Source organism: Phytophthora cinnamomi (genome assembly GCF_018691715.1).
Source record: "Phytophthora cinnamomi strain GKB4 chromosome Unknown Contig21, whole genome shotgun sequence".
Lineage (NCBI taxonomy): Eukaryota > Oomycota > Peronosporomycetes > Peronosporales > Peronosporaceae > Phytophthora > Phytophthora cinnamomi.
Window position 1 is genome coordinate 702,784 of NW_027150954.1, and position 23,648 is coordinate 726,431.

The 23,648-nt window shown below is 53.4% G+C and overlaps 2 protein-coding genes across 2 annotated transcripts; both read left to right on the plus strand.

The window, feature by feature from the left end:
* Positions 1–13,560: 13,560 nt before the first annotated feature.
* IUM83_03563 (kazal-like serine protease inhibitor domain and phox-like domain-containing protein) lies at positions 13,561–14,616 on the plus strand (the record flags this gene model as incomplete). The annotated part of the gene is made up of 1 exon (XM_067927577.1): positions 13,561–14,616. The coding sequence occupies one exon, from the start codon at positions 13,561–13,563 to the stop codon at positions 14,614–14,616; it is 1,056 nt and encodes a 351-aa protein (XP_067795546.1).
* Positions 14,617–17,111: 2,495 nt separating this feature from the next.
* IUM83_03564 (Lysosomal alpha-glucosidase) lies at positions 17,112–20,432 on the plus strand (the record flags this gene model as incomplete). Its single annotated transcript, XM_067927578.1, has 3 exons — positions 17,112–19,048; positions 20,279–20,331; positions 20,410–20,432. 3 exons carry the CDS (start codon positions 17,112–17,114, stop codon positions 20,430–20,432), a joined length of 2,013 nt encoding a protein of 670 aa, XP_067795547.1.
* Between the last annotated feature and the right edge of the window lie 3,216 nt (positions 20,433–23,648).

Sequence of the window (23,648 nt, forward strand, 5' to 3'; positions counted from 1 at the left end):
AGTGGACGGATTGAGATAGTTCGGTATCTTGTTGAGCATGGCGCCAGCATAAACGCATCAGATAATGTTGGCAACACAGCGCTCACATTAGCTGCTGAACGAGGCCACTTGGAAGTATTTGAGTATGTTGCTGGACAACCAGGTGTGGACATAGATGCGAAAAACGAATACGGAATCACAGTGCTCATGAGGGCTGCTACACATGGACAACTAAACATTGTTCAATATCTAGCTGGTCAAGGTGATTCCAACCTAAACGCTACAAACAACGACGGGTGTACAGCTCTGATGATGGCTACGCTGAGCGGTCACGTGGACGTTGTCCAATGCCTCGCTGAAGAGCATGGAGCGGATGTTACTATTAACACAAGGGGTGGCGATACAGTCTTGATGATGGCCGCGGTTGGAGGACATGCCGATTTATTTCGTTATTTCACGGAGCGACATGGTGCGGACGTAAATGCCAAGAATGCCATCGGTGATTCAGCACTAATGATGGCAGCTGAAAGCGGGAGAATTGTAATCGTGCGTTCCCTTACTGAATTGGGCGTCGATGTGAATGCGAAAAATGAACGAGGAAGCACTGCGCTGATGAAAGCCTCTACAAATGGGCACATTAAAGTTGTTCAGTGCCTCCTTGAACAACGAGGTATCAATGTCGCCACCAGAAATCAACGCGGAGAAACCGCAATCCGCCTTGCCACTGATCATGGGCACCAAGAAATCCGGCGTTTGCTCACACCTTTCCTTCCGCCCCGCCCTCGGCAGGATGGTCTTGAAACTATATCCGTCGACACTTATTCCATCCATCCGACTGAAGTCGAGCTTATTCGCTTCTGTCAGAGCGGAGGTATTGGAGGCGAATACCGTGCTAAATGGTTGGACGCCGACGCCGTCGTTAAGTTGTTTATCTCAGACGCATCGCAGACGCTGTTCCATGACGAAGTCCATTTATGGCAGCCATTACGGCACCCAAACGTGATGAAAATGTACGGTGCCTGTAATGCGAGCCCACATCTGCAGTTCTTCGTATGTGAGTACGTTAGCAATGGATCGCTGATCGAGCATGTGGAGTTGGCGTCGGTGAAAAGGCCAACGACGTGGAAGTTCTTGTATGAGGCAGCCTTAGGTCTTGAGTATCTTCACCAGCGGGGTATTTTCCACGGTGATCTCCGATGCAGCAACATTTTGATTGGCAGTGATAACTTGGCAAAACTATCCAATTTCGGTTTGAGTTCGACGAAGAGCTCTCGTCGCGGGCTTTCGGGTGGGGTCGCATCCATGCGCTGGCAGGCTCCTGAGAGTTTGAAAAGTACGCCGCCGTCAGTTGCGTCGGATATTTATTCTCTGGGCATGTGCATTTTGGAAGCCGCCACAAGGGCGAAACCGTGGAACTGCGAAAGTGAACGCACTGTTGTGAAATATAAAAAGCGTTGGATTCCAGAGCTAGGTAGTTACAGCTTCAGCGAACCTGACTGCCCACCTGGTGATGTGCACAGGCTAGTATGGAAAATGTGCTGCCAAAATCCCCTCCAGCGTGCAAAGCTGTCCCCTGTCCTCTATGAGTTGGAACAGTTAGCTAATGCTGAGGGCTCCAGTTCGTCACAACCAGAACACGAACCTGACGCCGACTGCAGTAAAGTCAACAAATTATGGCTGGAGGTGAAAACATTCATGACAACATGCGGCGATGCACAGTATCACCGACCATTTAACAATCTCAAAAGGGTTCGTAAGGTGATGAAAGACTCAATTAGCGGGCTGAAGTTGCCAATACAATTCGATGCCCTTCTCAACGACTTTTATCGAATAATCAACATGTCACCTGAGCAAGCTTCTATCAGCCGACTTTCGTCAACTCTCGCCACTACCAGAAATATGACCGCGCTTTGTGGGCGCATTGAATCAGTATTGGCAGCAATAGATAACTCGACCGACATGGTGAATACTAGAAGTGCGCAATGGCAGCAGCAACGGACTGAGCAGATCGAAGCGTTCGTGTCGGGCGTCGCAGATACTTCGCTATTATTGCAAAGTTTAAAATCACAGGAAGAACGGGCGGTGTTTCTCAGGACACTAAAAACGGAGATTGAAGATGTTCAGTCGCAGTACACCCCCGCACGACTTGGAATGGTGAAGAAGGCATTCGATACTATTGCAAGTACAATCGGGAGTGAAGACTTGGCAAAGCTAACGCCCGAATGGTTTATCCCGTGGTACGAACTGATTGTAGACGAGTGGCGTTGCCTGGGCAAGGGTGGTTTTGGATGTGTATATCAAGCCAAGTGGCTGGACTCCGATGTGGTGGCCAAGATTATTGGATCTAACAGCACACATGATATATTTTCGTTGAAATCCTCCCTGTTTCGTTTATCGGCGCTGATAGACCATTCCACTACGCAATCCTTGATGGATTCGACGAAGCGAGGTGCAGGCATGGAAATGTTTCGTCATGAAGTCGACGTATGGTTTCGTTTGAACCACCCTCACATTATTCGTCTCTTCGGGGCTTGCCATGTCGGCAGACCATTCTTTGTTTGTGAGTACGCTACAAATGGAACCCTAGTCAGATACCTGAAGACACATCCAGAAGAATTGTGGGTAAAGTTGCACGAGGCCGCAATGGGCGTGCAATATCTCCATGCACGCGGGGTCGTTCATGGTGATCTCAAGGGAAACAATATCGTGATCGGGAGCGATATGAAAGCGAAGGTGACAGACTTCGGCTTGAGTTCAATCGCAGGAAACGAGGCTAGACCGCAAATATCAGGCGCGTGGCATTGGGTGGCGCCGGAGTGCCTACCGGATGCAAAGAAAACGGCAACCAACCCAGGTAGCAAAAGCCCCACGTTTGAATCAGATATCTACTCTCTTGGCATGTGCATTGTGGAAGCGCTTCGGGTTGTGGAGAATGTTGAGCGTGTGAAAGCTGGGAAGGAGTCTCAAGTCTGCTTGCCTTGGAGAGGACTCGAAAACCATGTTGTGAGATCTAACGCTACCAAAGGGGAACTGCCCTCGCAGCCTACGATCTGCAGCGGCGAGCAGTGGGTTTTGGTCAAGCAGATGTGTGCGTTCAAGCCGAAGGAGCGAATGAAAATATCTACTGTGGTGCGTAGGTTGGCGTGGCTGGCGCATATCGATCAAAGAAAACCTGCTAGTGTGTTACCAAAGAGCTCATCCGTCGACAGTGTGATCGCAGCAGCGAAATATTTTCTAACTCGAATTCAAAGAGAAGAGGACCAAGTTCAAGGCCTTATCTCTCTATACGGTTTATTGTGGAAACGACTTGAGCAGACATACGTGCAGATCAATGAAGAACAAAGTGACGAGTGTCGAACTGCGTTCATAACCCTGGTTGGTGAGGCTGACGAGGCCACATCAAAACTTAAGGGAACACTAAAAAGCCTGACAGTTCTAGCTGAAATGACAATGCGCTGTTACGCTCTGGATCGACGTCTGGAGAAATTTTGCGATGAATACTTCCTTTTGCTCAACCGTGTGCAAGATGATTTGAAGTCAAAAATATACATGTCTGGCATGAATTTGACCACGCTATCCATGCCGCTTGCGTTCGTGATGTGTCTGCTTGCATGCTGGGTTTCGTGGGCTTTAGCTTAATCGATAATAATCATCCGTGAAGGAATCAGCTAAAGAAGAGAACATTGGCAATAAGGAGCGACGTTCAAACAGCAGCTACCCCCCCCCCCGTGCCCTTGGATTCCAAGGCTTGGAAGCGTGTCGTCATATTCAAAAGATTGTGGAAGTCCATGAACGACTTATTCAGCGGTTTAGCCCCATACCCAGCCACCCATGGAGGGTGAAGACTGCTCGCGAGTGAATACCATCTCGGTGCCCTCTGTTGCTCAGGAAAAAGCCGAATAGAAGGTGCGTGGCACCGGATCAAAGAAATCGACGTGAATGTCTGAAGTGGTCAATAATGGAATACAATCATAAAAATACATATTCTTCATCTCCTTGTCGATAACTCATTCTGTACATAGTTAGGATTCTTGTCGGCACTTGCAAATTCAATGTAGATTTCACGCCAGCGAATGGCCTCGAAGAACTTCATGGATGTATAGTCTGCTGGTACGATGACGAAACCAATTTTGAATTCAACAACCCGCTCATGATTCCGACGACCGTTGATGAACGTGTCGTGTCCTCGGTTTCTACAAGAACCCTCCCTATGTCTTGCCAAACCTCTGCCGTCAGTTAATCCGTCATAGTCCGTGTATCGCCAGTCCCGTAGCAAAAGCGTTGTTACCTTTGATTGCTTTTGCCAAAGTCTGCAGACAGTGAGCAACACGTTGCTCACTCGCTGACTGCGCTGTTACTACTCTGGTCGATTAGGGACTGTGCACTGCTACTAGCAGACTACAGTAAACGTCACAGTTAAGCCAAGTGTTGCCTCACGATACTCGTGGTAGTGCAATAGTGTTAATATTGTTGCCATCCATCCACACATAGTGCAGCCCATGGTGGTCGAAAAAAAAATCCTAGCGCTCATGTCGTCATGGGTACCGCATCCCGTCAACTCATTGGCAGCTCCCTGCGTTTTTTCGACTGGGTTTTTGGAGCTGATCACTACTCTGTAAGCGTATTCCCCAGCCTTTCAAAGAGTTTATTGACGACTATATTATCGAGTATCTTCTCCTCCTCACTGCGATCGGATTCCTTTTGGTCGGCGCGTCCGCTTGGGAAGCCACTCTCCACCTCTCAGCGATGCAAGCCCTTCTTCATCTTTCCAACAATTTGTTCTCGAGTGAGAAGCACCACCTAGCCACGGCCAGCATCTTGACCAGCCCAGGTATTCACGTCAACGGGCGGTAGATGCAGGAGCTCGGACTGTCAGGGATCTACAAAGTTCACGCTCAGTTTCTTGGTTGAATACTGGCGCATTTCCGCTCCCTCCTCACCCTCGACAAACGATTCCGTATCGTCGGACCATACTTGTTCAGGAATCCATGGATGTTAGTCTGAGCCGTTTCCCCCCACAAAGCCCAGAAGGACGCCATCTCAGTCAAAAGCTCGCAGATGGAGGGGAACGAGCTCCTAGAAGCTGTGAGAGCAGGCGAGCTCGAGAGAGTGAAAGTCCTGGTAGAACAAGACACCGGCGTTGATAAGGACAACGCGCTGCGATGGGCTGCGAGGGAGGGACGGCTGGAGGTGGTGAAGTATCTAAAGGAGCAGGGGGCCGACTGTGGCGCCAAGGATTGGTACGGGGACACAGCGCTGATGAGAGCTACTCATGGGGGCTACTCGGAGGTCGTCCGGTTTCTTGTTGAAGAGTGCGGTGTCGACGTGAACGCGTCCAATACGAACGACTACACGGCTCTCATGTGGGCTGTTAGAAGCGGAGAAGTCGAGGTTGTCCGGTACCTTGCTGGTCAGAGCGGTATCAACGTGGATGCCAAGGACAACTATGGGTACACGGCACTGATGAAGGCCTGCAAAGGTGGGCGTGTGGCTATTGTGCAATGCCTCGTCGAAGCAGGCTCTGATGTGGATGAGAGTGACGGGCTCGGTCACACTCCGCTGATGATCGCCTCTGGGTGCGGTCACCGTGAGATCGTATGGCACCTCGTTGAACGCTGTCATGCAGTCTTGAATTCCAGGAACAATCGTGGTGAAACTGCAGTTCGACTGGCAAGCGACTGTGGATATCGCGACGTTGAGCGTTATCTCACTTCACATAGTCCTCTGTCGTATGTCAGTGCTGCTCCAACGAGTACCACCGACAGTGATATCGATGAGTCGGCAACCACTTCTATTTCTCCGTCTGAAATTGACCCGGTCGACTTCAGTACGAGCAGTAGCATGGGGACTGATTACCGTCGAGCAACGTGGCTCAAAGCCGATGCTACCTTGATTTTGGCTATTCCACACTCAGATCATTCTGTACTCGAGGAAAAAGTGCGTTTGTGGCAAGCGCTACGACACCCCAACGTGATGGACATATACGGTATCTGTCGTGCTGTCCCGCAATTGCAGCTTTTGGTATGCGAGCACTCCAGTAAGGGACCTCTGACCGGCTTCGTGAAGTCGAGTTCAGTGGCGATGCCATTAGTGTGGAAATATCTGCACGAGGCGGCGGTAGGCCTTGCGTATTTTCACGGACGGGGACTTGCTCACGGTGATCTTCGCTGCAGCAACATTTTTATTGGCAACGATGGAACGGCAAAATTGTTCAATGGTAATCTCGGTGGCGTATTGGAGAAATCAAGTTCTGTTTCTACGGGCCCAATTGGATCCATACGATGGCAATCACCTGAGATTTTAAGAGGAGAACAGCCGTCGTTTATGTCAGATGTGTATTCACTGGGAATGTGCATTTTGGAAGTCGTGACAAGGCGGATACCATGGGAAGATTGCGGCTCCGATATTTGTGTGAGGGATCTCAAGATGCGGTGGACCCCGGAGTCAGCCGGTGACGAAAATCTGGGACCTAAATGTCCTCTCGGAAACGAAAAAGATTTGATATGGCGGATATGCTGCCAGAATCCAGAGAAGCGTGTCAGTTTAGCGTCACTTGTGGGAGAACTACGAAACCTGGCCATGGAAGATGGTTCTACCGCAGAACCTGGTTTTGACGATTTTGGCGATGATTCCATTCGCAAAATATGGATGGCTATTCAGACAGATGTGGCACATTGCGACGATGATTTCTTCCACGAGGCATTCGATGAAATTAAAAAAGTTCGGGAACATTTGCTGGTTTCCCCATTCCGAACAGCACTATTGAAACAGTTTGGCGTGCTTGTCCGTGGCATCCGGGCGATGACGATAGGGTCAAGAGAACATTCTGTGGTACTAAAACTATCAGTCCCCAGTGACATCTCTTCTAGTAGGGTTGCTTTTCGTCAACTACTTCGCTCAATATGGAAGGCATTGGGCGAGACGACTGAGCTAGCGAGGGGGCGAAAGGAGCGATGGAAGCATTATGGTTGGCTGCAAACCGAGATCATTATATCTGAAGTGTCGGATTCATATGTATTACTTGGAGAAGTAAAAACTCGAGGAGAGCGGTCGAAGCTATTAGCCTCGCTAAGAGCAGAGATTGACCAGTCGTTCAAGTACACACCTGGTGAACTTGGCTTACTGAAGAAGGCGTTCGATGATATTTCCAGTAGAGTTGAGATTGATGCATTGTCGAAACTCACGCCGCAATGGTTCATTCCCTGGTACGAGTTACTGGTTGGTGAGTGGGATTATCTGAGAGAAGTCGAATTTGGGAGGGTGCACCGAGCCAAGTGGCATGACGCTGATGTTGTTATAAAACGAGCTGTTTTGGCAGACACGCCGGACTCGGACTCAACGTTGTCGGTCAAAGACAGCCTATTAGATACCCCATCAGCTTCTCAAGACCAGAGAAATGCGATCCAGCAATCAGAAGAGCTAGCGGCATTTCGCCACGAAGTTGATATTTGGTTTGGCTTGAATCATCCCCATGTCATCAGACTGTTCGGAGCTTGCCACGTCGGCACGCCGTTTTTCGTGTGTGAATATGCACCAAATGGAACGATGGTGAGCTATTTGAGAAAACACCCTGATGAGATTTGGTCAAAGTTACTTGATGTCGCGTTGGGAGTCCAGTACCTCCACGGACGCGGGATCGTTCATGGTGATCTTAAAGGCAACACTATTGTGATCGCTGGCGACCTCAAGGCGAAAGTGGCGGACTTTAGTACGAGTTTTGTTGCACGTGATGACGCCCGAAGTTTGATTAGTGGTGCGTGGCACTGGCTGGCACCAGAATGCTTTGATGGGACCCAGCCCCCAACATTTGCATCGGATGTTTATTCTTTGGGTATGTGCGTTGTGGAGGCACTGCGCGTCGTAGAGGCAGTGAAGGCTCGTCAAGAGTCACGTAGCTCCTTCCCTTGGCGTGATCTTGACCGAAATTCAGTGAAATATTACGCCACAAAAGGCAGTTTACCGACGCGCCCTTCTATTTGTGAAGACTGTCAATGGGAATTGGTTGAACGGATGTGTGCGCTGGATTCGAAGAAACGAATCCCGATTGCAGAAGTGGTGGACGAGCTAACGAGACTGGCGAGTAGTCGACACAACGATTCCATTGCCATTTCTCGGACAGAATCGTTAGAACTAGGGTCCATTCCGCAACTAGCTGCAACAGCGCAACGCCGTCTAGCTAAATTGCAACAGGATTCGAAACAAGAGGAATTAACGTCAGTACTATTGCTCTACGTATCGTTGTGGAATCGGCTCGAGCAGATACACGGACAGAGCAGTTATAGAGACAACGACGATTTACCCGCAGAGTTCTTTTCACTTGTTGGTGAAGTTGACGCGGCCACATCAGAGTTGCAAGACTCGAATCGAAGTCTTTTCGCGCTGGCTGTGCTAGCTCTCCGGTGCTACGCTTCTGAACGTTGTCTCAACAAGCTTGGGGGCAAAGAAACAGATCTCATGTGGGCGGCCAGGAATGGTCAAATTCAAGTCGTTCAATCCCTTATTGATGGTGGTGCAGACGTCAATGCTCAAGATGATGAAGGCCAAACGGCGCTGATGGCCGCTGCAGAGTATGATCAAATCGATATTGTCAGATATCTCATTAAACACGGCGCCAGCTTAACTGCCACGGACAATATCGGAGATACAGTGCTGATGATTACCGCTGGAAAGGGACTCGTGAGAGTCTGCCAGCATCTCGCTGATCACCCGGGCACCGATGTAAATGCCACAAACCAATTCGGATATACCGCTTTAATGACAGCCGCAGTAAACGGCCATGCTCAAGTTGTACAGTACCTGGCTGGTCATCAGGGAGTCGATGTGAATGCTGCAGACGAGTACGGATATACACCGCTAATGATGGCCACACTAAGCGGGGCCACTGACGTTGTGCGGTGTCTAGCTGAAGAATATGGAGCTGACGTTAACGCCAAAGCTAGAGAGGGGGATACCGCGTTGATTCTTGCTGCAGTTGTAGGGCACATTGAAGTATTTCGCTATTTCACTGAGAGGCGGGGGCTTGATGTAAATGTCAAGAATAACAACGGGGAGACAGCACTCATGAGGGCGGCTGAGAACGGAAACATCGCTGTCGTTCGATCCATCACTGGATATGGAGTGGACGTGAACGTCGAAAACACTAGAGGATACACAGCATTGATGAACGCCGCGAAAAACGGACATGTTGAGATTGTCCAGTGTCTGCTGGGGCATCACGGTATCGATGCCAACCATAAAAACCAGCGCGGGGAAACCGCTATTCGCCTGGCTGTTGGCCATGGCTATCAAGAAATTCGGCGTATGCTCACGCCATTTCTTCCGCTTCACCACCGACTGCACGCTGGTGAAATTCAATCTCCCAAAACGCTATTAAGGGCTTCAATACCTCCGTCGGAAGTCGAATTTACTCGCTTCTGTAGAAACGGAAGTATTGGGGGTGAATATCTAGCCAAGTGGTTGGATGCCGACGCTGTGGTTAGGCTCTTTGTTCCAGACGCATCCACTACCACATTTGACGAAGAAGTTCACTTATGGCAGCAACTACGGCACCCAAACGTAATGAAAATGTATGGCGCATGCACTGCTCCTCCGAATTTACAGTTTTTCGTTTGCGAGCACATCAGCAATGGTTCGCTGATTGAGTATGTGGAATTGACCTCAATGGGGATGCCAACGGTGTGGAAGTTTTTGCACGAGGCAGCACTAGGTCTTACGTATCTTCACGAGCGGGGAATCCTCCACCGCGACCTTAGGTGCAGCAACATTTTGATTGGCAGTGACGGCTTGGCGAAGCTGTCCAATTTCGATCTAAGCGGATCAAAGACACCTACAGATGGCGACCAACCAGATATGACCAACGTTAGGTCCATACGTTGGCAAGCTCCTGAGATCTTAAGAGGAGAACCTTGGTCAGTCGAGTCGGATGTTTATTCGCTGGGCATGTGCATTCTGGAAGCCATGACGAGAGAGCAGCCGTGGGGCTGCGAAACCGAACATGTTGTTGAGAAATATAAAACGCGCTGGACTCCAGAGGCCGATGCAGCCAACTTTTGTGAACCTGACTGTCCGCCTGGAGACGCGCGCAACTTAGTGTGGAAGTTGTGCTCTAATGACGCCGCCCAACGAGCGAGCTTGTCTCTTGTCGTCGATGAGCTGGAACGACTAGCTATTGCGGACCGTCCCAACTCTTTGCAGCCCGAATACGAACCTACAGATGACACAGAGCGCGGCAAAATAAAGGAATTATGGCTGGACGTCCAAAGACACATGGAAACATGCAGTGATGATAAGTATCATCTAGTATACAACGAGCTCAAAAGATTTTGCGAGAGGTGGCAAGACTCCGAGAGCAGTAGCAACTCGATGGTGCTGGAACGACTTCACGCTCTTCTCACCGACTTTTATCGAGTCATCACCATGTCGCCTGAGCAAGCATCTATCGCACGACTGTCGTCGACGCGGGCTACCACAACGAGCTTGGAATTGTTTTATTCACGCATCGAATTAATGATGACAGTACTGGGCGAATCGGCGGATACTACGACAGTGAGAAAAGATCGATGGCAGCAACAACGCCGCGAGCAAATCGAATTGTTTGTGTCGGGCGTGGAAGACACTTCATTTCTTCTCGAGCGCTTGAAGACTGCGGAAGAGCGAGCAGTATTTCTCAAAACCTTAGCACGGGAGATCGATGATCCAGAGTCGCAGTACAACCCCGTACAGCTGCAAGTGGTGAAGAAGGCGCACGCCGATATTGCCAGAGCACTCGCGAGTGAAGATTTGTCGAAGTTAATACCTGAATGGTTCATTCCGAGGTTCGAGTTGTTTGTAGACGGGTGGCGATGTCTCGGCAGAGGTGGATTTGGATGCGTGTATCGAGCCAAGTGGCTGGGCTCCGACGTAGTGGCGAAATTCCTTGGGGCGGAGAGTGAAGCAGAGGGCCAGTCGAGTTTATCAGCGTTGTTAGATACTCGATCAGTGATGGACTCGCCCGAACGAGGTGACGCAGTCATCATGTTTCGTCGCGAAGTGGATATTTGGTTCGGTTTTAACCATCCTCATGTCATTCGGCTCTTTGGTGCATGCCACGTTGGCACGCCATTCTTCGCCTGTGAATACGCCACCAACGGTACCCTCGTTGAGTACCTGAAAACACATCCTGGTGAATTATGGACGAAACTACACGAGGCTGCGTTGGGCGTACAATACCTTCACGCGCGCAAGGTTGTGCACGGTGATCTCAAGGGAAACAACATCGTGATCGGGAGCGATCTGAAGGCGAAGGTGACAGACTTCGGCTTGAGTTCAATTGCCGGGAACGAGGTTAAGACGCAAGTATCCGGTGCATGGCATTGGGTGGCGCCGGAATGTCTACCTGACGCAAAGAAAACGGCTACCAACCCGGGTAACAAAATCCCCACGTTTGAATCAGATATCTACTCTCTCGGCATGTGCATTGTGGAAGCGTTTCGGGTTGTGGAGAATGTTGGGAAAGTGAAAGTTGGACAGGAATCTCAACCTTGCTTGCCTTGGAGAGGACTGGACAATTTTCTTGTGAGATTTCATGCTACCAATGGGGAATTGCCCTCGCAGCCGACGATCTGTAGTGACGAACAGTGGGCTTTGGTCAAGCAGATGTGTGCGTTCAAGCCGAAGGAGCGAATGAAAATATCTACGGTGGTGGATCGCTTGGCACAACTAGCCAATCGTCAAAAAACTACTGCCAGTGCCACGTCCGAACAAGTGATATTGAATCCTGTTCGGGCAGTAATTGAACAAGCAAGGGATATATTGGACCGACTGCGCTGTGGTACTGATCAGGCGGACCCAGTGTTCTCGCTGTACGCGTCATTGTGGGGCCGCCTCGAGAATACACATGAAACTATTGTCGACATAGAGAGGGGAGAGTGCCGAAACGCGTTTTATTCCCTGGTTGTGGAAGCAAATAGGGCTACGTCGGAGCTGCCAGGTGTGGGAGATAGTCTTATCACTCAAGCTGCGGTGACTATGCGTTACTATGCTTTGGATCGTCGTCTGAACAAGTTCTGCGACGGCTACCACCGTGTACTGCGTCCCGAATGAGGTTGACGCTCCTGTAGCAGCACTTTCTCTCGTGATCTGTGCTGACATTGCGTGCGGAAGCCTTAGTTAGCGTTAAATGGCCATCAAGAGGCTGTAATTTCCAATGCAACTTTGTTGAGAACACCACTTTTTCCTTTCAGTCCGCCAGTGCACTCATGTGATCTACCGAGATTTTCACGCATAACATTGTACAGCGACAGGATGTCGAACTAAGAGCTATCATTTATCGCATTCTCCGAGCAGGCCGACCTAAACAGAAACATATAAGTATGTGGTGAGAGGAGCTCCGATTGTTGGCTGGGTGACCCCTGGTATATAATGCATACTATACATGCAGCTTTGCTGTAGGAAGCGTGCGACTCCAGAAACATATCTAACCTTGGCGAAATTGGGCACGTATACGATCCATTACTTCCATTAGTGCGTGGCGGGGCCGTAGTGAGCCAAGTGCCGTTTTGCTCGTCGCCGGACGTCTCTGCACGCGCACCTCATTGTAGCAATGTGCGCTGGGCGGAGAGTAGTCTCCGCAGCAAGGAAAACTATTGGTCACTGGAACCCACGCTGGCCCGCGATCCACTTGCAACGCAGACGCGTATTATTGCGCGCGTCGCACAAACACACAACGCCTTGAAACGGCGACTTCTGCAACGAGACATACTCGTTTGGTGGTCGTGGGCCCTCTTGCCATAGATGTCGTAGGCTGTCGCGCTCTAGGCTACCGAAAAACCTCTCGCCGAGTTCGAGAAAGAATCCGGGCTGAACGCTACGTGGCCCATTACGCACGCCGCGTGCCTATCGAGTTATCAGACAGACTTGCCACGCGTGACAACAGACAACAGCGATTGCTTACGCTGTGGTGCTCGAGCGTGAGCGCAATAAATAGTGAGGCTAGCTAGCTGCCCTTGGCTGTGGAAGGAGCCGTTGTAGTAATTCGGCGTGGGGTCGGAATCGTGCGACACCCACTCGAACTATTGAGCTTGGCGACGCCTCTCAGCTCGAAGCTTTGCCGCATGGAGCAACGTTGTCGAGCCTGCTTTGCTTGCCTGTCGCGATAAGTTTTGCCCCATAGAGCCTAAAGCGCTGGTAGACGAACCAGAGCTGCACCACCCACTACAACGAGGGCTGTCGCGCTTGTGTTTTCCATGAACCGGGCCGCCTCAACTCAAATCATGCGACGTACCCCACTCATTCCCAGCGTTTCGAGCAGCTCAAGTCGTATCTTGTTGTAGTCGGAGGCAGAAGAGTCGACGAAATGCCGATTGTACTCCATCGTCTACAGCGTGGGCTCCAGAGCCCTTGCCAACACGGTAGCAAGTTACGGTGCTCTTCCATGGAGTGCACAAGTACACCGCTGAGTGAGGGGTGGCGAAAGTCCGGGTTCGGTTCAGTTTGCTGCTCAACGCCGCGCAAACTCAAGTCCCTCCGTGCTTTTCGTCGTCATTTTGCATTCCGCGCGTTCAGGCGCAGGGGAACCGCGACGCTGCAATGACAAAGCAGAGCATGGAAGGGGGACGCGAGACTAAACGCGTCAAACTCGTGCATACCGCCGCCACCAACGCCAGCAGCGCCCCCGTGCAGCGACGGCTGCGCAAGATGAGCGAGGAGTTCCAGCCGTCCAGCTTCAGATTCCTGGTGCAAGCGCGGCTGCTCTGTGTGGGGCTAGCCGTCGTGTACCGGGTGTCACTATCGCTCACGGTCACCAGTACGTGCATCTCGGCGACCGGCGCAACGACGACCAACGGCGGCCACACGACACAATTCGCGTGGGTCATCGCCATGAGCCAGACCAAGTTTCGTGGATTCTACGCCCAAGTCGCCACCATCCTGCACCATCCGAGCGTGACACAACACCTCACCCCGACGAGTATCCAGCAGCAGCAACAGCACCACCACCGACAAGACGAGGACCACGAAATTGTCGTGGAGTGGAAACCCTTTGAGGTGTTCTTGCAAATCCTCGCCGACGTATTCCGGCGATACGAACACCTGCAGTATGCCGCGTTTTCCATCCAAGCAGATGTCACCACCATGAATATTGGGAAGGTGGAACTCGAGGGGTTCCTGTCCGAGTGCTGGCGAGCGCTCGAGGTGATCGTCCCGGCACTCGTGGTGGAGCCGTACCTGCCGGCTCCGCTGGGCCGTGAAGTGCTGTGCATCTATTTACTCATGCGAGACTTTCTGTCACTGCCCGAGAACGTGCTGGACGCCAATTGCACGTATGCGAACGCCATCCTGAGTCTTGAAGACGTCGAAGATTTGCTGCCCACGCACTCCGAGCACTCGTGCAGCATTTGCCTCGAGCCACTGGTCTCCAGTGAAACGAAGGGGCTCGAGCTCCCCGAGAGCGACCGGGACAACAGCTATAGTTGCCACAGCAGCGGCAGTAATGGCAGCAGCAGCGACAGCGACGATACCGGAACGCCCGACGCCAACTCTGCCAACTTCTCGGTGAAGCTTCCGTGCGCACACGTGTACCACGAAAATTGCATCATGTCGTGGCTACGGCATAACCCGAGCTGCCCCGAATGCCGAGCCCCCGTCGGTGTCGGCCTGTAGTTTCCATTCGATGTAACCCAACCGAGAGTAGTCACACTAGTAGAGATCCACCGTCATAGAGATAAGTGCAACATAATACACAGATACCAGATAATGCAAGTGAGTGCCTCGATACCTACCGGACAGGGGACAACAGGCGCAATAGCACTTCAACGTCAACTACAAGGCAGTTAACACTAGTGAAACCCCGTTTCAGAACGCTGCTCGAAGCTTCCTGTCTGGCCCTGACGTAGAGCTCTATGCTTTGAAAGTTAAGCAACAAACTCTCTGCCGACACAGCGCCTTTCACCAGTTCATGTACATGGATCCCTTTCACGCCACTATTCTTCCGACGGGACACTGGTACAAAAAGCATCCTTGGGGGCACTCGTGCAGGTTGTAGAGTCGAGCTGTTATTCGGTTTATAGATCCTACAGCTTTGGTAGGTGGTTGGAATATGCATAGGAGGCGAGGGCCGGTCTACATCGGCTTGTACGGCGGCAGCGTGTCCAGAGAGCCAAAGCTGCAACTGCCGGGCGTGTAGCTCCCCGCGCGCGTGGCCATCTGAGCGATCGCGCAGGTGGAGCACCAACACGATTCGCAGCAGTCATCACAGCAGTTCCCTGGAATGCGGAAACGCTGGCGAGTGGCGGAGCGCAGGTGACAAACCCAGCACGGGAACAGACCGAGACACAGGAACAGAACACTCAAGCCTAAACCGCAGCAGTAGGAGCTCACTCCGAGTCGCTTGGCGATCTGCGCAGTCGAGACGCAGGGGCAAAAGCACGCCATATAGCAGCTCGGCACCATATCTTGGCAGCAGCCGCAGAGCCGACCACCCAACTGCCCGCCATCGGAGGCTCGTAGACTTGAGGCGCCTGCTGGATAGGCGATATGTGCTCGTTGCCTTGTTGACCAGCGTTGAAGTTTTGGGGAGACGTTGACTGGGGAGAAAGCACGCCCGCCTCGAGGTCGACCGGAATCGCAGTCGGAATTACCGCGTTCTTTTGTGCAACTGCCATTGTTGTGCTGGTCTGAAGTGACGTGCAGGACTTGGAGGAAGAGCTGGTTGAGCGACCGAAGAGAAAGTAGAAGTGAGAGCTCGAAACCCAGTGGACGCTGCCCAATGTCCCCAGTGGCTCCTTCAGGTCAGTCAATGAAGGGGAGCATGCTTAACGCTTTCACCCGCAACGGACAGATCAGTTCGCCACCCTTCCGCTGGAAATACCCCAAGTTGTAGCTCGACAACAGCGGACTTTGCCCAGTCGCAGCAACAGCGATAGGTTGCCGACTCTCAGAATAGCGGACAAGGACGTTGACGGTCTTGTCCTCTGCTGGAAGTCCCAGAATCTGTGACGCACACTGCGCTGGTATTTCTGCGACGCTATATCTGCCCCTTGTGTACGAAAACCATCGACACATCGCAGTCGTGGCGGATCCGTCCCCCAGACGCACGTTCGAGCTTGGAATAGACAACAGAGGGCCACGATTGACAAGTATGCGATCGCGCGCTGTTGGCGAGTCGACGCTGCCGACTGACGGCTGTACGTCATCGTTCACGTAAATTAGCGACACCAAATTTGACGTCCTCAAACTTGGGTTGCACATAATACCTTGACTACTAAAAGGACAAACTGTAAATCGCTCGCAGTAAACAAGAACAGGGGACTGGCAAAAGTGAACTCACGCGTAATTCCCTACGATAACAGCGGACAGCATCGCTAGCCGCCAGTGTATTCTGCGATAACTGCATCGCGCACTGACGCTCGAGCCATCGGCGCTGGCAAGAGTAAGATCGGCAAACCCATCGCTCTGGAGAGAATCCTGCGCGCACGACAATGGATTCATGGGATGGCAGATCCTCAAAACCCAGCACTAAAAAAAACTGAATCCGCTCGTGACGGCAGCCCGGCAGCTGCCCGCAGAAGAGCCCCAGCTCAGCTCAGCTCAACTCACACCGTTTCTCTTCAACATCCGCCGGATAAGATACTTTTTCTTCTCGCAAAGTGGACAGCACACACCCAAGCAGCGCTACCAACATTCGACACGCGAACCACCACCAACCACCAACACAAAAACAACACCAACGCAATGCACACACCCACGCAAAAGCACACCTCGTCCCCCACCAGCTCTGCCTGCACAAAACTCCGCCGGCGGGGGGGGCCTCACCTTTCAGAACGCTGCCCGAAGGTTCTCGTTCCAGCCAGCGCTCACCACTAGTACCCCGCCAACCTCCAAACTCTCTGCCAAAATCCGCTGCAGCCCGAGGCGATAAGCTCGACCCACACAACCAGAAGTGTATATACGTCTCCCCCCCCACTTAAGTCGGCGACTGGCGTTGAAGTTGGCCAGCTGGCAACAAGCTCGCGAGCTTGGGAGTCAGCGTACAACCTGCACTTTGGTGTAACGCACACACGCGACAGAGACCGGCCGAGGCGTCACCTCGCCCAAGTTCGGCGCCGTCCTCAGTCGGGAATTGGCGCTGTACCACTCGAGCCACCGACGTCACTCGCATGGCGACGGAGCTGCCGCTCCCGCTGTACGCGGGCTTCTTCCCGCAGATGGTGCTGACCGTGGAGGAGCTCATGCACTACCGGCGCTTCGGCAAGGAGCGCGTGGCGCAGCTCGTGCGCATCATCGACGACGCCGACTGCGTGTACCGCTGGACGGACGCCAAGGCTCGCAGCGGCCGCGGCGTGCTGCGCGCGCAGTTCCTGGACATCCGGCCGGCCTCCAAGCAGCCGGCGGCGCAGCAGCCGTCCACGATCCTCAAGTGCAGCGTGCACATGGTGGACGTGCAGCCGGAGGAGATCCTCCAGGCGCTGGCCAAGCCCAAGACGCGCGACGCGCGCAGAGCCATGAGCTACCTGCACGGGGACGAGTTCGTGGACACGCAGACGCTGCTGACGTTCCCCACGTCCTCGGAGCACAAGAAGCCCAGCTACTCGTACCGAGCCATCAAGTGGACGCTGCTCAAGGCCAAGCGCCGCGAGGGGCAGAAGTCGCTGGACTTCTGCTACCTGGAGTACGCCGGCAAGAGGAAGGCCCACGCGGGCGCCAGCAGCGTCGTGGGCTTCTGTGTGCAGGACTCCATTGCACGAGACAGAGAGGTGCCGACCCTCGAGAGGTACGACATCCTGCGCGGACAGCTCGTGCGCACGGGCATTTTGATCACCAAGACCCACCAGTCCAACATCTTGAAGGTCACGGCCATCGTGCAGATCGACGGGGCCATGGTGCCCGCGGCCGTGAGGATGACCATGGAGGAGATCATGGTGGACTACGTGGCGGCGGTGCACCGCGTCAAGGGCTTGTTGGAGAGGCAGAGGATGGGGAGGCTGCAGTACCTGGACGAGTGGGAGTGGGTCTCCACCAAGGAGCGCAAGGCCTGCGCGGTGTGTCTGCGAGGATTCTACTTCCATCGGAAGCACCACTGCGCCACGTGCGGGGAGGTCGTGTGCTCCAACTGCGCGCCGCTGCGCGAGCTCGATGGGCCGCTGGACGAACACACGATCGCGATGCGAGTGTGCTCGGTGTGTATGGCGCAAGCTGGCAGTCACCAGGAGAGCAGCATGCTGTCTGGGGCGACGGATAGTGATGACGGAATGCTGGAGACCACCACGTCGACGACGAATGTGGGCACGGAGACTTATGTGGGCGGACTGAGGTATCCGAAACACCGAGGACTGCGGAGAGGAGGCGTAGAAGAATCTTTGCGCGGGTCATCATCGCAGGCTACGCCTGTGCGCTCGCCGATTCCGTCGTTCCGACAGCGACACCGCCCCCTCTCGAGTCACAACAGTGTGCAAGGAAATGGATACGACTATGACGAGGAGGGAAGCGACCAGTTCCCGCGCGCAGCATCCGAGTCAGCGCGACGAGATCGACGGTCCAGTGCGCTGCGCCACTCGACGCTGTCGTCGTCGGGGTCGATGTCCGCACAAGCTAAGAAGGAGGCGCTGGGTAAGCTCATTGAACACGTCCGCCAGATCCGCGACACGATCAATGTGGCCATCTCGGAGGCTGAAGAAGAGGAGGAACGCCACAGCATGCTACTTGAGAGCGGCCGCGGAGACCCCGATGCAGGTGCAGAGCGATACGACGACATCTACGACCGCATCATGAAGATCCGTGAAACGCTGGACGTTTCCAGCTCGGACTTCGACGCGGTGCTCGAGTCCATCGGACACAACGATCTTATGCGCCCCTCGGACACCGTGTCAGACCGACGGGATAGTGATCTAGCCTTTAGCCTCAGCGAAGGCACTGGCAGCGAGCACCGAAGCGCTTATGAAAGCGAGAGCCTAGAGTTCCTCTCGTCGCGATCATCATTGTTGTCGGGTTCGGTTCAGTCGCTGGACCATCAAGACGCTGGCGAACCGCTGCCGTCACCGAGACCTGAAGATGAGAGCGCCATCGAAGAAGCACGCGCGCTGGAGGAAGCAATGCAGTGGGTTCGGCAATCAGAGCCTACTGCACATTTGAGCCTTACTCGTCCAGTACCCACGGCTTCGGCGCCTGCAAAGATTGACGAGTCTGAGCATCAGTCTGAACCGGAGCCGGCGCCAGGATCTGGACCAGGTCCGACCCCTACCGCTCTCGTGACCGTGGGTAAGAACCGCGGTATTGAACGACTTGCACAGAAAATCGGTCGCTTGCATCAGCGCCTTGAAGCATCGCAGCGTGAGTCCGAGAACACTAGCAGCGAACCAGCAGCCATTGTAGCGCCACCAGCTCCAGTCGGCGTGCCATCGGTTGTTGACGAGCACGACGAAAATGATGAACCGGAGCCGGAACAGCGATCAGCGGTTCATCGACGACAGTTGTCTGCACCTCTACCAGCTCTGAAACAGGCCCGTGGCCCTGCTCCACAGCCTCCGAAGGAGAAGCATGTTGCCATTGCACCCGATGCGGTTCCCGCTTCTCCTACTTCGACTGATTCAAGAGGAATTGGTCCGAGGCTTTCGGAACCGTCCCGTGCGCCGCCTGATCTCGTCGCCAGTCTCCGCGGCGTCATGAACTCAAGTGAGCTCACACACGCGCCGCCACGGCGACGATCGGGTGCCAACGGCAGCGCGCCGTCTCGGTCCCCACCGGAAATACCGTCGAACAGTACGCCTTCGATGCCAATTCCACCTCGCAACTCTTACTCTGGAGTATCAAGAAGAGCACCACCACCACCTCCTCCAGTGGCACCTCCCACGCTTCCGCCATTTAGCGCTGCTCGGCCAACCATAACGACAGCAGCAGCGCCGACACCCGTGCAAGGCACGACGATCTACGTGTACGATCCCGAGGATCGATTCCAAAAAGTCCAAAGACGCAGCCTTGACCGTCGTCCTGCTGAAGCTATTGCTGCTGCGCAGGCAGGTCCTGATGAAGTACCAAACGGGGATGAAGACGGCGAAGAAGGAAATCCACGCAATACTGGCTACATGTCCTCCTCGGACGAAGAGCGAGGACAAGTTCGTCACTTTGCAACTGCAAGTCCAGCGGGACTGCCACCGGCAGCAGCTGGATCTGCTAGCAGTCGACAAGCAAGAGCACGCGATGAAAGCGGCGAGCTGCGGGAGCTTATGGAGGGTCTTGCGAAGGGCCCGCTCCGCAGTCGATGTTCAAGTGGACAATCCACTGGTGCCCCTCCTACTGAGAAGTTTGATTTTTAAAACGTGCCGTTCAGAAGACGCGTTGGCGGCAATGGAAGCAGAAAGACAGCCAAGCAGGTATATAAAGGTGAGCGCCCTGATCCCTAAGCGAGTATTGCCGTCAAGATAGATGTCTAAAAGTTCCTAATGTGCGATTGTTAAATAGTGGAATCTGCATCATGGTGCTAAACTCAATCTTTTTTTTAATTGAGTGACTTGTTGCTGTGGATACCAAGCTATTTCTTCAGCTAATAGTCAAACTAAAATTCACGGATAATCCAAGGAGACACTATAATATTCATCTTGTTTTGACTATAGATTGGCAGGACACCAGCTCGTTGGCTTTCGCCTGCTGACTTGTCCTCGTCTCAGCTAGGTGGGTATGAATCGGTCCGCCGGATATCGGTGTTGGAAAGGCCTATTTAGGTACCTGGTGTACCGGATTTAGCGTAAAATGGTACTGGATCACCTATAATAGGCCTTTGTCAGATTACCGTAATAATCGGGTCCAGTGCGACAAACGGTTTGAGTGCGACACCGGCAGACGTATGGGTGACAACCCCTCCCCTCCTAAAAAATATTAAGGAAAAAGACTTGAAAAAAAACTTGCGTTTAACGTCTATTGATCGTTATCTTCCTCCTCGTCAGTGATGGTCATCTCTGGCAGTGGTTTTAGAGGCCTCAGCCCCCTGTACACGAGCATCATCAGCAAAATGTAAAAAAACGAGTATCGAGCATGACGTCCGAGAGACCGCACCGTCAGCTTCGTGTTGTTATTGTTCTTCGGCCTCTTCTTCATTTTCTTTTGTGATTGCGATAGCGCGAGGGAGGTACCGCAACCAACCGTGCGGGACGGACGTCATCCGAGCGAACTCTTTGAAAAACCTTACGAGGTTTTTTGCTTCACTTGATTATGACTGGGAAACTGTGTCGCACTGGGCCCGATTATTACGGTAGGGGTCAATGTGGTTCATCTGGTTAAGGTCAAAGGCATGAAGATGCCTTGCCTTGCTTGAGAGGCAAGGTGCCGAGTGGCAACCCCCGAAATGGCCATACCCAAATGACCTACATTGACCTCGTTGAATCTGTATACCGGTTGTGCTCAAGGCCGATTGGCGTACCGAGTGTTCGACTGTATGGTCGAGCGGAGCGTAAGCTCAAAGGCATTACCCGGCAGCGTCAGGGCCGCTTACCAGGTGTACCGAGTGCTCGACTGTATGGTCGAGCGGAGCGTAAGCTCGAAGGCATTACCCGGCAACGTCAGGGCCGCTCACCAGGCAAACCGAAAACTGGCTGTTGCGCGCTTTGGTTGTCGTCGGTGGAGTGTTGCGGCCACGTATCCAATGCCTGGGTGCTGGTGTGGAGAAGTGAGAAGCCCCGAAGAAATGTAAATCGAGCTTCGTAGTGGGTGTACCGCACCGTGCGCATAAATGACGGAGAAGGACTTCCCGACATTGTATTTGGTCATGGCGCCGACGTTCCAGTTTCCCGACTCTCAGCTTGCTGGCGTCGCGGACCATGACATGGATCTGAGTCTTGTACTGCTTCTGGTGCTTCTGGTGCTTCTAGTGCTGCTTCTGGTGCTTCTTCCGGTGCGCTTTCTTGTGCGCTTTCTTGTGCGTCTTCTTGTGCTTCGTCTGGCGCTTCGTTTTGTGCTTGGTTGGCGAGTTGCCGCACGATCCGTCGACCGTGACGCGGTCCACGGAGTCCTCCCTGAGCGTGCAAGCCGAGACGTCATCCACACGGTCCGTCGTCACCTTGGGGACCGACATGGAGCCGCGCCGAAACCAATGGCACGGCTCTATGCCGAGCTCCAGGCGAAAGCATCCGTGCCTTGGGAACGTCCACCAGGGAGCAGAGCGAGGACGTAGCGGCCACCGCGGCGTCCACCGCGGCGTCCACCACCACCAACAAGCTCCCGTGCCGTGCGTGGTTCAGCAGGATAGACGAGACCACGCAGCGATGGGCTCCGCTTGCCTCCTACAACTACGCCGATATGGCAGGCGTGGTGCTGGACGCAACGCTGGTGAAACGCCCACAGCACTTGTACGGCGGCGCGGTCGTGAGGGCTTGATTCCCGCGTCGACGTAACTCCAAATGAACCACGACAGGAAGGGGAGCCAAGATTCCTGGTCCAGGATCGGCATTGGCAAGCCCACCTACCCATTTTCTGCACAACTAGATGTTGGGTCTTCAATTTGAGGTCTTGGTCGTAATGTCTTCATTCTGCTTCAAAACATCCTTTCCCCAGCTTCGTCCGCTTGCTCATTCCGCCTTGCTTCAACACTGCACTCACTTGGCGTGGAAAACTACCATTTTGGTCTAATGCATATATCAGGGCTAAGGTTGTCAGAAGGAGATGAAAACAATCTCGCTGTGGTTTAAAATGCGTGCACTGAGCACGCGGTTTTCAACCAAGCATTGTCACATCTCGCTCGGCCTAATAGGGTTACGCCTGTTTCCTGGGGTTTAAGGGTTTAGGCAGGCGATCTTTGAAGGGTCGACTCTTTAGTTTCTCATCTTCCACGCAGCAGCCCAAGGAAAGATTCAAGCCATCTACAACCGCTACGTGCTCGAGGTCAAGATGCAGGTCGTGGAAACGGACCGCAGAGGAGGTGTGTGGGAGGTGGTTGCGGAGGAGCTCGGCGTGAAGTACAACACCGCAAGAAGTTGGGTGCGCCGTCACCGCCACACTTTCCGTTTTCACACCATGGGAATTTTTTGGTGGGTTGGGGTGACGCCCTCCCGGAGCGCTGACGGGCTTGATGCTCGCCGGTCGCTTTAAGGCAGTGCTTTCGAGCATTTGCCAGTCTCCAACAAGTATATCCCTCACATCTACTCCCACAACACCCTCCCCGAGATCTCTCTCCCCCCGCCTCCTTCGCTTAGGTACGTTCAATGTGAACTACATTGGTTCAGAGAGCGAGAAGCTCGACACGCTTCCTGCAGACCTCGCGGCGTACCGCGTCGACATGGCTGCCCTCCAAGAGACGAAGATATGCACCGAAGCCACGCAGTCCATCAGTAACTACTCTCTGATCACCCTGAAATGCACTAACCCCCACTACGGCGTCGGCTTTGTGGTGGCGCCTCACCTGCGCCGCTACGTCACCAGCGCGTGGGCCGTCTCCGACCGCATCGGTGTCCTCCAGCTACGGCTCCGAAGCGGACTCATGAACATCATCAACGCATACGCCCCACACATGGACCGCAGCATCGAGGAAACCGATCGCTTCTACGCTGACCTCGCTACGACACACAACAAGCTCCCCCGGTGCGACCTCACCTTCGTTCTCGGCGACTTCAACGCCAAACCTGGCCAACCTCGCGACGGCGAGCACTGCGCAGGCAACTGGGCCCGCGGATATCGCAACCGCAATGGGCACTTACTCGCTACTTTCTGTG